General features: G+C 35.1%; 1 protein-coding gene across 2 annotated transcripts; it reads left to right on the forward strand.

Moving 5' to 3' along the window:
- The first annotated feature begins 404 nt into the window (after window positions 1-404).
- LOC123523021 (glyoxylate reductase/hydroxypyruvate reductase-like) lies at window positions 405-9045 on the forward strand. 2 transcript variants are annotated; one of them, XM_045300604.2, is made up of 4 exons: window positions 405-512; window positions 673-1168; window positions 5726-5896; window positions 6765-9045. In XM_045300604.2, exons 2-4 carry the CDS (start codon window positions 964-966, stop codon window positions 7358-7360), a joined length of 972 nt encoding a protein of 323 aa, XP_045156539.2. In that variant the 5' UTR covers window positions 405-512; window positions 673-963; the 3' UTR covers window positions 7361-9045. The 2 variants fall into 2 exon arrangements, with proteins under 2 accessions (XP_045156539.2, XP_045156540.2); XM_045300605.2 differs by lacking the exon at window positions 5726-5896 and having other exon boundaries at window positions 445-1168.
- Window positions 9046-16409: the final 7364 nt, after the last annotated feature.

A 16409-nucleotide genomic window follows, 5' to 3' on the forward strand; every position in this document is an offset into this window, starting at 1 on the left:
AGGTAGGAAAATCGAACCAAAATCTGTTTCCCCTTAATGAGAGCATTCTATTATCAAAGTGAGCATATTATTTGTTCAAAACTATATCTTCGCTTTAATAAATGTTACTACATTTTTTTCATACAGATGTATCGAAGATAATGAAATCAAGTCCACTTAGCTATAAAGTCATACTTTAAGGCTGAAATACTAGTTACAAGCAACACTCTTTAACAATTCAATTAGTAGGCTTATGCAGCTAGTCTATTTATCACATATTTTGCGAATGTGGGTGCGTACAGTAAGTAACGGCTTGTGAATAGCCAATAGTTCTTTTTTCTCGCCAGACAAAATCGATCGATTGCAGCTCAGGCAAGGTCACCTTGAATGCGATTTCAATGTAGTTTTATGTGTAGGCTGAACAAGCAATTAACATCCTGAAAAGATATCTAAAACATTCTTACACTTAGACCGGTATAAACGTACAAAAACGCATAAATACACCACTGTAAAATTTACGTTATGAGTTCAAGGTAGGCTAAAGAAGGACGTTTTGATTTTATTTTTAGAATTTATATGATAGAATTACATGTCATGCAACTAGAACAAGTTCTCTAATGTGGACCGTGCAAGAATTTACATGGTTGTAATCAATAATAATAAATAGAAACAATGTGTATATATCTTTTACAGGTTCGGAAATTCTTCTTGCCGGTTAATCCACTGTGCTTACGGAGAGTTCGCTAATATCGATCGATTAATTTAGCAATGCGGAAATAATCTTGCACCAGTTAGTTTCAAGAGACGGTGTTATTGTCACGTCTTAGAAATTCGTGTGGTATATTTCATCATGGTCAACAGGAACTGAACTATATAATAGATTTTTATTTACACTATCGATATTAACGTTTAAAGAAAAACACACAACGTTTGCGCCTATGTGAATAAACATCTTATTCTCTCGAGAAATATTTCGAAATTAACATGTGTGTTCAAAGAAAAGTGTTCGTCACACGGAAGGTTCCGCAACCCGGAATCGAACTTCTGGAAGGGGCTGGATGTAATGTGGAATTATGGGACAGCGATGAAGCGATTCCAAGGGAGGAGCTTATACGGGGGATATCCGGTGCTCACGCCCTGTTCTGCATGTTGACGGATACGATTGATGGCAAGGTGCTGGATGCTGCGGGTAGGTATCTGACTTAGTTTAATATGTTGTCGATCTGGCTATGCGGGCTGTTACCAGACCTTTTTATTAGCCCACCATCATCAGATGGTGGGCTATTCTAATCACTCTGCGTCCGTGGTCCGTCGTCCTTCCGTCCGTCCGTCCTTCCGTCCGTTAACAATTACTCGTTATCGCATCTCCTCAGAAACTGCCAGGGGGATTTTGACCAAACTTTGTCAGAATGATGTATTGGTACCCTAGTTGTGTCCCCCTGAAAATCAGACTGGTTCAACAATTTTTGAGTGAGTTATGGCCCTTTGTTTATTTTTATAATTTACATAGTTATATAGGGAAAAACTTTAAAAATCTTCTTGTTCAAAACAACAGGGCCTAGTGCTTTGATATTTGGTATGAAGCATCATCTAGTGGTCCTCTACCAAGAATGTTCAGATTATTTCCCTGGGGTCAAGTATGGCCCCGCCCCGGGGGTCACAAGGTTTACATAGACTTATGTAGGGAAAAACGTGGCTTGAAAATCTTCTTGTCCAAACCACAAAGCCTAGGGCTTTGATATTTGTAATGAAGCATCATCTAGTGATTCTCTACCAAGTTTATTCAAATTATCCCCCTAGGGTCAAATATGGCCCCGCCCCGGGGGTCACATTGTTTATATAGACTTATATAGGGGAAAAAAAAGAAAAACCTTTCGTCCAAAACCACAGGGCCTAGGGCTTTGATATTTTGTATGTGACATCATCTAGTGGTTCTCTACTAAGATTGTTGAAATTATTCACCTAGGGTCAAATATGGCCCCACTCTGGGGGTCACATGGTTCATATAGACTTATATAGGGAAAAGCTTTTAAAATCTTCTTGTCAATAACCTACAACATTCAAATTTGGACCACATGTATGGTTTTGAGTGGCAAGATGAACTTTGACATGAGCTGACCTTGATTTGACCTAGTGACCTACTTTCACATTTCTGTAGCTACAGCTTTCAAATCTGGACCACATGCATAGTTTTATGCACTGAAAAAAACTTTGACCTTGACATTGACCTAGAGACCTACTTTCACATTTCTCAAGCTACAGCCTTCAAATTTGGACCACTTGCATAGTTTTGTGTACCGAAATGAACTTTGACCTTAAGATTGACCTAGTGACCTACTTTCACATTTCTGTAGCTACAGGCTTCAAATTTAGACCACATACATAGGACTGTGTACCGAAACAAACTTTGACCTTGACATTGACCTAGTGACCTACTCTCAAAATTTTGAAGGTACAGGCTGCAAATTTGGACCACATGCATAGATTTGTGTTCTGAAGTAAAATTTGACCTTGATTTTGACCTAGTTACCTACTTTCACATTTCTCAAGCTAGAGCCTTCAAATTTGGACCACTTGCATAGTTTTGTGTACCGAAATAAACTTGATGCACAAGCATAGTTTTGTGTACAAAGAACCTTGTCCTTGAAATTGATCTAGTGACCTACTTTCACATTTCTCAAGCTACAGCTTTCGAATTTGGACCACATGCACAGTGTTGTGTACGGAAATGAAAATTTGACCTTGAGCTAGTCAATAAGTCTTGAAATTTGGAACACTCAAAAATGGCACATTGGTGGGTGCCAAGATCACTCTGTGATCTCTTGTTTAGTTAGTTTGATAAAAATGACAAGAAAATAATAAACAAACCTGTATATGATCTTTTTTATAAGTTCAGTTTTAATGACTTAATAACATATCTGCATATATCATGGCAGATGCTGGGTTTGTTAGGAACGTGTAATTAAGTTTGATACTATAGAAATGATTTCTTGAAGTTTCTAATGACGAGTCATGAGACACGTGGTTTTCAACTAGCAGGTAACTAAGTTAATAAACTCCTAGCGCCTCTGATCCCTAGTTGCCGATCGTCATATAGGTAGTTAAATCAAATACGAATAAAATCTATTTATAATGGGTGTATTTATCGGCATAATGATTTTTAATGCATTCATGAAGACAGAAAAAAATAGTTTTTATTTTTAGGTATTTACTTCAGATATTGAAAATCCTCATCAAATATATCCAATTTTACTTAGTTTATAAATAAGTTGTTTATATAGAGCTACATTCATAATTAAATGGCATGCAGTGTCACTTGAATATTAAAAAGACTTCCAGTCTTTAGTGGTAGTACACATTCATACTGTGTTTAGCTATACATGACTGTATTAATTGTGTACTATTTTAAACCTAATGTATATTACTGGTAATACACATAAACTTTGTTAATTTTGTGTTTACAAAAATTGTATATAGTAACTGTCGGTATCTTCAAATTAGAAAAGGAAAGTCTACGATAGATGCATTATTTGTGTTAATGACTATGGTGCAGAATTACATTAATAATAATAAACGTTTGTATTGTGTTTTTGTCGATTTTAAAAAGGCATTTGATTGTATTTATAGAAATGCACTGTGGCTAAAGTTATTTAAGTTTGGTATTAGAGGCAAATTATTACGTATTGTTAAAGATATGTACAACAAAGTTAAATCATGCGTAAAGCTATGTAATAGCTATTCTGATTTCTTTGAATATGCTGTTGGCCTACGTCAAGGGGAGGTAATTTCTCCTATCTTATTTTCTCTTTTCATAGATGATTTTGAGCTGTTCTTGCAACAAGACATTAATTGTGGTCTGACTATAAATGACATAGTACTTATACTTCTGTTATTTGCCGATGATATGGTAATTTTGGGGAAATCGCCTGCAGAAATTAATAAAAGCTTAACACTTTTAGAACAATATTGTAAAAAGTGGAGTTTAGATGTAAATATAGATAAAACCAAAGTTGTTGTTTTTAGAAAAAGAGGCGGTTTGAAGCAAAATGAACAATTTGTATATGATGGTAAATATCTTGAAGTTGTAAATGATTTTAATTACCTTGGAACTGTTTTTAATTATACTGGAAGTTTTACCTTAAATCAAGAACAACTTATTGGAAAGGCGACAAAAGCTCTCAATGTGTTATTAGTTAATTGCAATAGATATCAACTTAAGCCAAAAATCTTATGTCAACTTTTTGATTCATTTGTTGGATCAATATTAAGCTATGCTGCTGAAATATGGGGTAATAGTAAGTCAAAAGAAATAGAAAGAGTCCATCTCAAATTTTGCAAAAAAGATACTTAATGTTAAACAAAATACATGTAATACTGCTGTATACGGGGAACTTGCACGGTACCCTTTGTATATATTAAGATATGTAAAAATCGTTAAATACTGGTTTAAATTGTTAGCGACTGATAATGTTATTTTAAAAGAAGTTTATAACATTGCATTTGCTGATTGTAGTCTTGGAAAGAAAAATTGGCTGTCAAATATTAAAAGTTTACTTTGTAACTACGGTTTTAATTATGTGTGGGAATATCCCGAATCTGTAAACGATAAAGTTTTTGTACCTTTATTTAAGAAAAGAGTTATAGACTGTTTTATACAGAACTGGCATAATGATAAAGAGAACAGTGCTGTATTGAATTTATACAACCATGTAAAAGATTCATTTATATACGATAGTTACCTTGATATACTGCCAAGTAATCTAAGAATATATCTTACTAAAATTAGAGTATCATCTCATTCGCTACATGTTCAAACTGGCAGATATGGTGTAAATAGAACTGTTAGAGGTGAACGATACTGTACATACTGTAATCTCCATGACGTTGAGGACGAGTATCATTTTATTTTAATATGTCCATGTTACACTGATATAAGAAAAAAATATATAAAACGATGTTATTACATAAGACCCAGTATGTGTAAGTTTATTGAGATGTTAAAGACAGAAAATAGAAATATATTAATAAATCTATGTCTATATCTTAGAACTGCATTGTCACATAGATTATCTTTATCAACAATTATTACAGAATAATTCATCCTCTGTATCTGTTAAATGTGAACATCCTGTATAACTTCGATCATTGTGATTTTATTTATTCATGTTTTATTATGTTCAATGTATATTTGACGATGTACACATGTACAAGTCTGAATAAATTATCTGTTCTGTTCTGTTCTGTACGAAATTTGGGTCTAGTATACGTTTGAAATGTCGATAAATAGGAAATATTTAAATCCTGCGATAGTATGATTCATTTAGATGATTGAAAAGTGCTAATAAAAATACTAGCCTATTACTTTACGTTGAATCATGATTGTATTTGCAGTACAATTTCAAGTAAGAGTGACACCGCCTGTATGATTAAAATAATTAATAAGAAGAAGTATCGTGTGTCTATAGTTTTGTTAAATAAAAGAGGGCCATTGTTAACAACTCCATCGTTCAAATAGTTCAATACAATACATGTGCGATCATTCTAAATATCTGTTTTTGAGCATGCCCTTTTTGTTCTTTGTGATAATTTATGCTAATCGGCCATATGGTGTTCTTCCCTCCCCCATACCGAGTTGTCGTTAGTATTGGAGAACAACCATTTTCATTATTTGCCTGTATTTTAAACCTGTCAGAATAACGTACATGTTAATTAATGTATAATAGTACATGTTTTCATTTATTTTCAGGACCAAATTTACAAGTTGTAGCCACGATGTCTGTAGGATATGAACACATTGATCTAGAAGCATGTCGTGCACGAAATATTCGTGTTTGCAACACTCCTAACGTGTCCACAGACAGTGTGGCTGAGTTAACAGTGGCACTGCTGTTGCTCACTGCTCGGCGATTACTAGAAGGTAGGTGTCTGTGTTTCGTTTTCGTCGTAATGCAGTTTAACGACGCACAAAACATTTGTCGGATAATCCAGCTAATGTTCCTTTTTGTTTTTGTTTTTGCTTTTATTGTTGGGTTAAACTTCGCACTGATACAATTATAGGGCATATAGTGACTTTCCAGCTTTGATGGTGGAGGAAGACCCCAGCTGCCCCTCTGTGCATTATTTCATCAAGGGCAGGCACCTGGGTAGAACCACCGACCTTCCGTTAGTCAGCAGGATAGCTTCTTCACATGGAGAATTTAACGCCTAAAGGCTCGGACCCACATCGGTGAGGGGCAAGCGATTTGAAATCAGCGACCTTAACCACTCGGCCACGGAGGCCCCTGTAGTGTTCCTGGATTCATTATTAATACTAACTTGAATTCTGCAAGTAAAGGTAGGTAGGTCCCTAATGAACCCCTTTAACATAACAATTCTGAATCTTCTTTTTGTAATTATCCATAAGCATTGTGTCTTAAGTTTAAATTTGATGCTTTACGTTCGGTTTCTATGTTAGAAAGATAGTCTCTAAGAGAGAGAGAGAGAGAGAGAGAGAGAGAGAGAGAGAGAGAGAAGAGCTATGTTGGTAATAGGTACCACGTATCGTAAGTTTACGTAAGATAAGGGAGTTTGATTGGTCAGGTATTGTTTGAGTATGATAAGTTTCGCCCTAGGAGTTTAAAATTTAATTGATTACAATGCGAAGAATTATCATTTCTTGGCTTATATTTGAAAAATATCAAATAAAATTAATATAAAGCATTAATTAGCAAAATGCAGTTTAATGTAAATGTAAAATATTTTAATTTTCTGTTGTAAACTAAATTTTCCTTTCTTGTGTTTGGCAGGGGTTCAGGCTGTTAAAGATGGGCAATGGGGGAAATGGAAGCCTATGTGGTTGTGTGGTATGGAGCTTGCACAGAAAACAGTTGGAATACTAGGACTCGGACGCATAGGCTTTGGCGTTGCTAGGCGACTGAAGCCATTCGGAGTCAAAAAAATTGTGTACCACGATGTCTGCAGAGTCGGCTACGCAGACGATATCGGGGCTAGTTTCGTAGAATTTGATAAACTCTTGATTGAATCAGATGTTATTTGCATTTGTTGTAATCTTACACCACAGACAAAACAAAGATTCAATAAATCTGCTTTCAAAAAGATGAAAAGGCACGCCATATTGGTAAACAGCGGAAGAGGCGGAGTGATAAAACACGATGATCTGTTAGAAGCATTAACTTCCGGAGAAATTGCTGCGGCTGGACTGGACGTTACAGAACCAGAACCACTTCCGGCGGATCACCCGCTTGTACATCAACCGAATTGTATTGTTCTTCCGCACATGGGAAGTAACACTTGGGACTCTAGAAATAGTATGTCGGAAACAACCGCCAATAATATATTATCTGTATTTAATGACCAAACTGCCACTGGTTTGGTGCAGTAGAAATTGCTTTAGAATTGTTTTTACTTCCATGGTATTTTTGTAGTTAATATAAAAAAACATACTGTTGTTTCTAAAACTAATACGTTATTCATTTCCAGTAGTATTGTTTCTAATACTTATACTAGATTCGTCAATTTAAGAAAATGGACCCTAAATAAATTCCGCCAATTTCCGTGTGATTTCATAGTTTTGTCGGGCTGGACGTGGATTGACCTGAATTAGCCACATGACCTATGTTTACTCAAACGTCAGTTAATCATGTTGTCTATTTCAACTATCTAGTACTCTTGCCCCTAATTGATTCGTCCCAGGTTAAAAATTTAATAACGAAGGCTAATAAGGTCACCAGGGCATTCCCCCTCTTTCGTCCCCAACCCCTTCTATTGAAATATGACCTTAAAAATATTTATAGTCAAACTGTTTAATAAAAAATATACTTATTAAGTAGTAAACAATGTTCACTTGCTTACTGTTTTAGAAATACCGTGTCATGTGAAAATTTGTAATAGCCTAATTCATTTATATTTCTGTATAATGACATGTTTCATAATAAGTGAGTTAATAAGTTCTGTTCAACTTCTGTTCTGTTCGTAAAAAAATAACGAAAAATGCCGGAATCGCATTCGAATACGTAATTTGCCGATTGTTATTACAGGTCCACTATCCTAAGATGCGTCCACTCAAAGAAGTATAAAATACATTTTTTATAGCTCTTTGGTCCACTGGTATGTTATTCATAATTAAGAATTGCCAATTAATAAATAAATTCGTCGAAAACGATTGTTTTACACAAAATTATTATAATGCTGGTAAATTTGCCAGCTTTATAATTTTGTTATATTCAAACATCATGCTGATATAGGCCTAAAAGGTATACATGTTATATAGCATGTATATACTACGCTTTTCACTGGTAAGAGTTGCAGTCGCAATCAAGATAACGTGATCTAAAAATAGTTTACCTGTAACGCCCAAGTACAATAGCTTTACATGTCTGTGTAAAATCTGTTTTACAGGTTAGAAACACGTAATGATAAAACCCACTGTCGCTCAAAACATAAATATCACTGCATCTTGACCGTGGGAAAATGGAGTAATACGAAACTTGCATGGGGGCGACAGGTCCGATTGAGTAAAGAAATATAAACACATTAAACTTGCGTTGTATGTTATAATGCTTTAAATAATACTTTACTTAAATGTATAAGATATATTTAAAGTTAGAAGATACATATAAAATTTCTTGATCACTATAAAAAGAACTGCCCAATTTCAAAATTTGTAACAGCCCTTTTTACCCATTGGAATCGTCCATATACAAAATAAAGCGTCGGCGAAAGGGGTTGTATTTCTTTGTGCTTATTACAAAAATCGTAATTAATGGAGAATAAGACATCATTTTCAAAGAAATATTTGTTTTCATGTACATGTTCAGAATATTACCGTTGTTCATCATCGTTGAATTTATGGGAAGTTGTTCTTTTCAATTAAAAATAAATGCTTTACACCCCCTCAAAATCTTGTATTTACCCAATTTTCCCACGGCCTTGTCGGGGAGCTGACAATCAAATTTAATAACATTACAGCATATAAGCATTCCTGTTAATAGATCTATGCTGACTAGTCTGGACTACATAATAATCTACTCGACCTTTTGACGGCCCCGGAAAAAAAACTTCTCAAAACATATAATTCCTTTCGTTTGAGCAGACGAATTACAAAGAAATTATTTTCCCTTAAAGCGATTAAAGTCTCCGCTAGGGGTCGCTATATATGTTGCGCACGATGTTATAAAAAACTGATTGTTAGTTAATTCAGCTTTGGGTGTCTGACATTACCCTACACGAGAAAAAATTTAATATTTTTTTTTCTTTTTTTTTTTTTAAACATTTAGCAGGTGGAAACAAAATTGGCGAAATAAATAAAATATGTTCATGGTTGTTGATTTAGAATATAGTTTTCAGTCATTAAATCATTATGTTTTGCATTTAAGTTTGATTGTATATCTACAAGTATGTAATGAAGTCGTTCCTTATCAAAGATATTTTATTGGTGTTGGAACATTTCGATTAAAGATATACCGAAACAAACTTTAATTGAATTACATGTTAATTATTTTGTACAAATATGTGTGTTTTCATAGTGATTGTTAAATTTAAGCAATTGAAGTTCATAGTTTGTTATTATGTATTGTGTGTGTGCTTGTCAGTGATGCGACCCAAGTGCTTACTGCAATTTACATATGGAAATATGAATTTCTGAAATGAATATTTTGTTCGTTATTCTTTGTTTGGTCTCTAAGGAGACGTGTAAAAGGTTCAAGGGAAATCGTTTTTCCCGTACATTCGAGGGTTTTCAAACTTAGAGGTTCCGTCTAGCCGTCTATGATGAACACCTACCTTTGTACAGCTAGGGCAGACCCATTTAACATACTGTGACATTTTTATGATGGCTTCACTCTTACGTAAAAGGTGAAAATATCAGTACATGTATTTCAAAGATTTGTGGGCTACTGTGTGTATTTGATTCCTTCATTCCCGATTACACGTGTAGCGGTTCTCGTATCGGGTGACCTCGGTAGCTCAATTGGTAGAGCGTTGGCACGGTAAGCCGAAGGTCCGAGGTTCGAATCCTGGTCGAGGCTGCACATTTTTCCTGAGACTGTTACATTTGGGGGATCGTCCGGGATGCTCACCCTTGGAGCCCATGGTGGGCGAAGCAGTTTGGCTGGGTGTGCATCTGAATTCGGTTAACAGTCTGCGGCAGACATTGGCCAGGAGTGCCAATGTCTCGCAATAAGAGGGATTGTGTGTAGCGGTTCTCGTATCGGGTGGCCTCTGTAGCTCAATTGGTAGAGCGTTGGCACGGTAAGCCAAAGGTCTGAGGTTCGAGTCCCGGTCGAGGCTGCACATTCTTCCTGAGACTGTTACACACGATAGGCGTGGTGAAGTGTCAAAATGTCATTCTATCTATTTATGGATCAGAGTTTTGACTGCAGTGGAAACTTCCAAACTCGAACCAATTTTGCAAAGCGTAGTAATACCCACACCAAACTTTCATCCATATGTTCCAGAGACTATATATATTTTACGTCTATGATAGACCATATGAAATTTCATTAAATTGCATTCTTTGATGAAAAAGTATTCTGTATACAAAAATGAAAGTAAAGTACATTGTACACAAATCACAAGGAAGATAATTTTTAAATTAATTCAAGTTGTGGTTATGATGCTTGTGCTATTTACTTCCTCCTTGTAATTTATTGTTGCATGTTAAGTTATTGTTGCATGAAGTGATACTAAATTATCTTCAACGAAGTCATCGTTATTGTCTCAATGATCTAAATATGTCTAAACGGCCATGATTGTCCTATATCGCTCATCTCAATGACATTGCTGTTAATGACAAGTAGAAATTCAAGGTGAGAGACTCATCTTAAGTACGTCACATTCAAACATCGAGATATCAATTCACGAACCAAAGGTATAGCGTACATGTGATGTAATATAAGATTGAGAGCCCGTTAATCTACCTGGCAATTATTGCTTACTAAATAATTAATAATCTGACCTAACCAAACGTCTACACATATCACATTCTTATCTGGGAACATCCTAGCGTTGACTGCTAGCAAAACTTCCGTGTCCAGAATTCGTGTCAAAAATCGCTAGTTTCACCGTACTTACGGTTAGAAATGTCCGTTGGCACTGTGTTTAGTGTACCGCTGTTCACCCGTTCAATGTCACATTTCAAAAAGCTTAGTGTCGTTGGAAAATACATGTACCAAGCTAAAATAGGATACTTCTCATTTGTATTTCTACCAGTTGCAAGGCCCAGGATATCCACGTGTTGGAAAACACGAATGAAATGTAACCGAAGAATATTGACAACTACCTGTTGTGAGGCATAATAGCTAAATTGGAATGTAAGTACATTTTGTGTCTTTGGGACTGGTAAGAAATGAATGTGATCGAGTGTAAACATGGTAAAATATGTCACTTCCTCATTAATCAAGAGCACATATCTCTGACCAACTAATCACTCTGTAAGAGATCTTATTGATATACACATTTTCTTAGTTAATATGATTAAAACCAATGAAAACGTTATTGTCACGGCCTGCTTCCAGCCGGTAGAGCTATATTTGCCCATAACACCCTCATTGGTGGATATGGCCTCAGCCTTATAACGTGTCAACAAATTAATAGTTGATAGTGTGGACATGGGTCCTTTTGGACTGACGGGACACTACAAACTGTAAAACAATATCCAAGATATGATATATGATTTATTTACTTCAAAAGTAATAGAGGTAAACAACGTAGCGGTCACTACAATATAGCGAAGGCGAATGCATTCATCATAAACGCTACGGGTCACAGGTTAGTATGATATTAGTGTACTATAACGGGACATATAGATTATATTCCATACAGGTACGAAAGGAGTATTGGAGGGTCGTGGTTTCTGGGGCGGACTGTTTGATTATTTCCCTTGGATCATTTATGTATTTATATAAAACGGGTAGTAATGGAATTAAAAACAACATGTCTGATTAATTTGTTATGTTTTATCGTATACTTTATTGTAAAATCGCAAGTTAATATACAAATAAGTGTAAGATAATTTGCCCCGCGACATTATGATGCCTTCTGTTGATTGATTTGTGAAAAAAGCGCCGGTGTAAACAACGGCAATTTTTTTTATAAATCAACGGCACGTTACTACATACATACTGGTTTTAATATAACATTAATCAAACTTGACCGATATCTTACAGCCATTTACAATCTATTTCAATGACGGGGTTGCTGGAGAAATGAAGATTCTTGATTGTATACATGGTTAATTGCAGTTTTAGCCCTTGCCTGATGGACCGATCTGGTCCATGACCCCTGCTCAAACTTGGCCTCCAGAGAAATAATCGTCATGGACATTGTGTAAAAGACTGATCTGAAAAAACTCACGATAATTAATAAAATTTGAAGAAAAAAATATGGTTCTTGCACTCTTTATTTTCCCTGTTTCTAGAAGAAATTGCCTTAAACTGAAACGTGTAATACATGAAGTACAAAAGGGGCAGATTATTTTATAATTATTGAAGACCGTTTACAGGTAATATGGTTTGCTCTACCTCTCATATATATTTATATCATCAAGTTTTAAACTACCTCTATTATAATGTCACATCTTCTTCCTTCGCATCAATTTTACAAGGACAATAACTCGGCGGCACTTCATCTTTTCCTCGTTCATGAAGGTTGAACTTTTTTTATTCAGAGACATAAGTAGTATTTGACATGAATTAAACAATGCAACCTACTTCCAAACAATGCGTTTCTCCATATATTACTGTTTTAACTAAACTGGTAATTTTGCATTGAACGTCGAGCATACGTTAGCCAAAGCTTGTAAATGTTTCCAATGAGATGATTAATGATGATGATGATAATGATAATGATGATAGTGATGGTGGTGGTGATAATAATAATAATAATAATAATAATAATAATAACAACAACAACAACAACAACAACAACTTCGTTTTCCAGTAAAAGAGCTGGGATCCTCTGGTTGTGTGGGATGTTCAAAATGCATTTACCGCCGTGAAAAAATGTGAAAAATTTTATATAACTATCCACAATAGGCTTAAGAAAGGTAGCAATAATATAATCTTAAATATATTTTTGTTGTATTCCAAAAAATCAAAAAAATCATACGTTAAGACTCAAAGCGTTCTCGCATATCAGATATTTACGATAGTTTGTCACGGGTACCATGTTGAAGATCTGATTACTGAGAATGACTAAATGTAGACAAGGCGGAAATTAAAATATTGTTTGTTTCTGCTTCCGTTTCCTACCCATAAGAAATTGCCCCTACCATAAAAAATCATATTGCAAATTAAAAATATTTTTAAGACGTCAGAAATGTTACATTAAACAAAAAATATGATTACAGAGGTGTTTATGACTGAAAGTTTTACCGACATGCGCCCTTTAAACGTAGAGTTTTCTCGTAGAATGTGTCGTGTTCTCATGTTTTCGCCGTACCAACACAAAATACGACATGAAAAGGTGTTTGTCTAGTTGTCGTAATTTCGCCAGTCAATCAGCCATCAAACATTTTACTACATGCTAGAGGGAGAAAACTTCAATCTTTATTTAAAAATTTGTTACTGGATTTATCCCGCCTGAGAATCTTTCATTACAGTTCATCAATCATTATGCATTTGTTTTTTTTATATAATTATATGTATTTATCGAGAAAAAAATTCTTTGAGAAAAATATTTCTTATGATTTTATATTGAGTCTTGAAAAAATACCCATTGGGAGTTTATGTGCAAACATTAAACACAATGTTTGGCCTTTGCTTTTTCGACTGTCTGTGTCTGTGTCAGTGTCTTGTGCCGTAGGGTGTCGTTGCTACATCACTTGAACACACTGGGTCTAGTGGTCTGACACTACTGTATAATATATTGCACTATTTCCTTATGAGTAAAGATATTGCGACATGTGGACGTACCAATTTACTTCATTACTATAGGCACAGCGAGGAACTAAGAATCTCTAATTCCGGGTAAATCATTTGAATACATTACTAGTAGTACTTCTTCATATGTTTTATTTGCCAACTCATCAGTCCATATCATGTTTTATCCTACCTTCATGCAGAATAAAGGCAAAAATCATGGGTTGTGTAAAATTTGCTTTATCAGGTCAGTGACTAAATAAAGCATTTCGGACTTCTTTTTCCTTATTTTTTTTTTGCTTCAAAACGACGCCATCTTGTTTTTTTTGAGAAAAATACATATTTATGCAATTATTTAAAAAAACGCGCTTTTATAAGGTACATGAGACCATGTCACTAATGTATTGCGTATAAATACCGTATTTGCAATTACCACAAAAAGTTTTTATAAGGAAACGCTTGGAGAAACGGAAAGGAGGCAGTACAAAGCTTCTAGGACTGTAATCGCCTACTGGACTTTCAAAACTTCTTACAAATGTCTGTAACCACAAATCTGAAATAAAGATATTGCATTATTAACATGACTGTATGTCTATCATTAGAAACCATCTGCAATACAAGTCTATTATCTAGATTTCCTGAATTTTGTGCTCTCCCGGCCGTGGAATCTGATGATGAAAGAAGCTAAATTTGCCAATTTTAAAATCAATGCAGAAAATTCCCTGCAGATGATAGCACCAACTGCTACACTGTTTCATACTCCGGTAACACTGTCAAATCTGAAAATAAGTTCAAATATATGTGCCATTCTTACCGTTTTTTCACAATTCCACTTTTCCTGACGCCCTTGCTAAATGACAACTCCACTTTAAGCTAGCTCAACGAAGGCATGCATTCGCATCTGCAAGTTACTACGTCATAATTTCAAGATCTAGCCTACTCAGCTAATATGCAATTCATTCTGATAATTGCCTCTAATTTGTAAATTTGACCCTGGCCAATTCGACACTTAGATGAAAACTGTTTACTGCCTACAAAATGACCCCTCTATAGCGTTTATTCAAGTTATTCAAGGATTTTAGCTTTTAGCTTTCTGCACTTTAATCAAGGAATATTGCATATGGAATGGGGTTATATTGAAAAGAAATCATCAAAGAAACGGTTGTCAAACGTCTGCTTAGTGAAAATGGGTATCCGACTTGCAACTGAACTTCGGAAAAAATTCACTTGGCAGCAAATTTAACTAATTCAGTCATGTTGAGCAGAAGAGAGAAGTCGGATACAAAACTCAAGGTTAGCCTTTGTTTTTCAGCTTTTATTTCATAATACTTGAGATTTTATTTACTTGAATACTGAGTGATTACTGAGTGTACATTCTTGAATACTGAGTGTACAGAATACTGAAGGTACATTCAATAAGGTAGTTCCTGTTATTTTTCTCCAGCTGTCGAAACTTTTATACCTATTCAAAAAATGACACAGAATTATTTACTTAACGTTTTGCTTTGCTGGGGACACAGGTATTGGCGAGTATTTACTCCCGTGACTTATTCTTACACTATTTGACGATATAGAGCCTGATCCAGGGCAATTATTTCAATCCAAATTTATGCATATGATTCATGTATTATCAACAAAATTGAAAAAACGTCAGGCTAGAAAATATATATTAATGTTGAGAAACAAAGTTAATGATTTGAAGAGCTGAAGAGCACATTTTTTTAATCTAACGTACGCAAACCACTGGCAGTATTTGAACTAACGAAAGAAAAGATTTAAAGCCATTACCAGACCTTTAACCCTTATCCTACTAAATTTCTACAGTGAACATGTCTATCTTTCAATTTTGACAGTAGCACTAGCTGTTAAAAGGGATGCTTACCAAAAAGACACTGACTGAATGGCGAACAGTGTAGATCATGATCAGACTGCACGGATGTGCAGGCTGATCATGATCTACACTGGTCGCAAAGGAAGAATCAGTCATGTCTAGCCTGATAGGTGTTAACCATGGACATATAAAAAACTCTGAAATCATTAGTCCTCCACCTCTGATTCATGTGAAGAAGTTGACAGTTACTTGCGGAGAACGAACAGGTTTGTACTGGTACAGAATCTAGGAACTCTGGTTAGGTTAACTGCCCGCCGTTACATGACTGAAATACTGTAGAAAAACGGCGTTAAACCAAAAAAAAAAAAAAAAACATAAAAAACTTCCGTTCATACATGCTGAACAACGTAAAAACACATTTTTACGGGATCACTAGTGCATTGAAATTGCATTTTACTATTTTCAGTTTTGAATTGGTATGAAGTTGATACATTCTTAAGGGTTTATCGAACGGTTGATGCAAAACATATCCTAAACGTGATACTAATTGATTGGCTCTACTAGCGAGTAAGATATGGAACAAAAAATGGCAAAGATGTTCCCCTTTGTGAAGAAAGCACCAAATTTTGCATGAAATTACTTTAAGGTATCCCAAATTCTGCAAGAGGAGGAGACACGCTATATCTGCCCTGGAACCTCCTTTAAAATCAGTTTAAAAAAGGGAGGTAAAAATGTCTTGAAGA

This window comes from Mercenaria mercenaria, chromosome 8 (assembly GCF_021730395.1).
Source record: "Mercenaria mercenaria strain notata chromosome 8, MADL_Memer_1, whole genome shotgun sequence".
Taxonomy (NCBI): domain Eukaryota; kingdom Metazoa; phylum Mollusca; class Bivalvia; order Venerida; family Veneridae; genus Mercenaria; species Mercenaria mercenaria.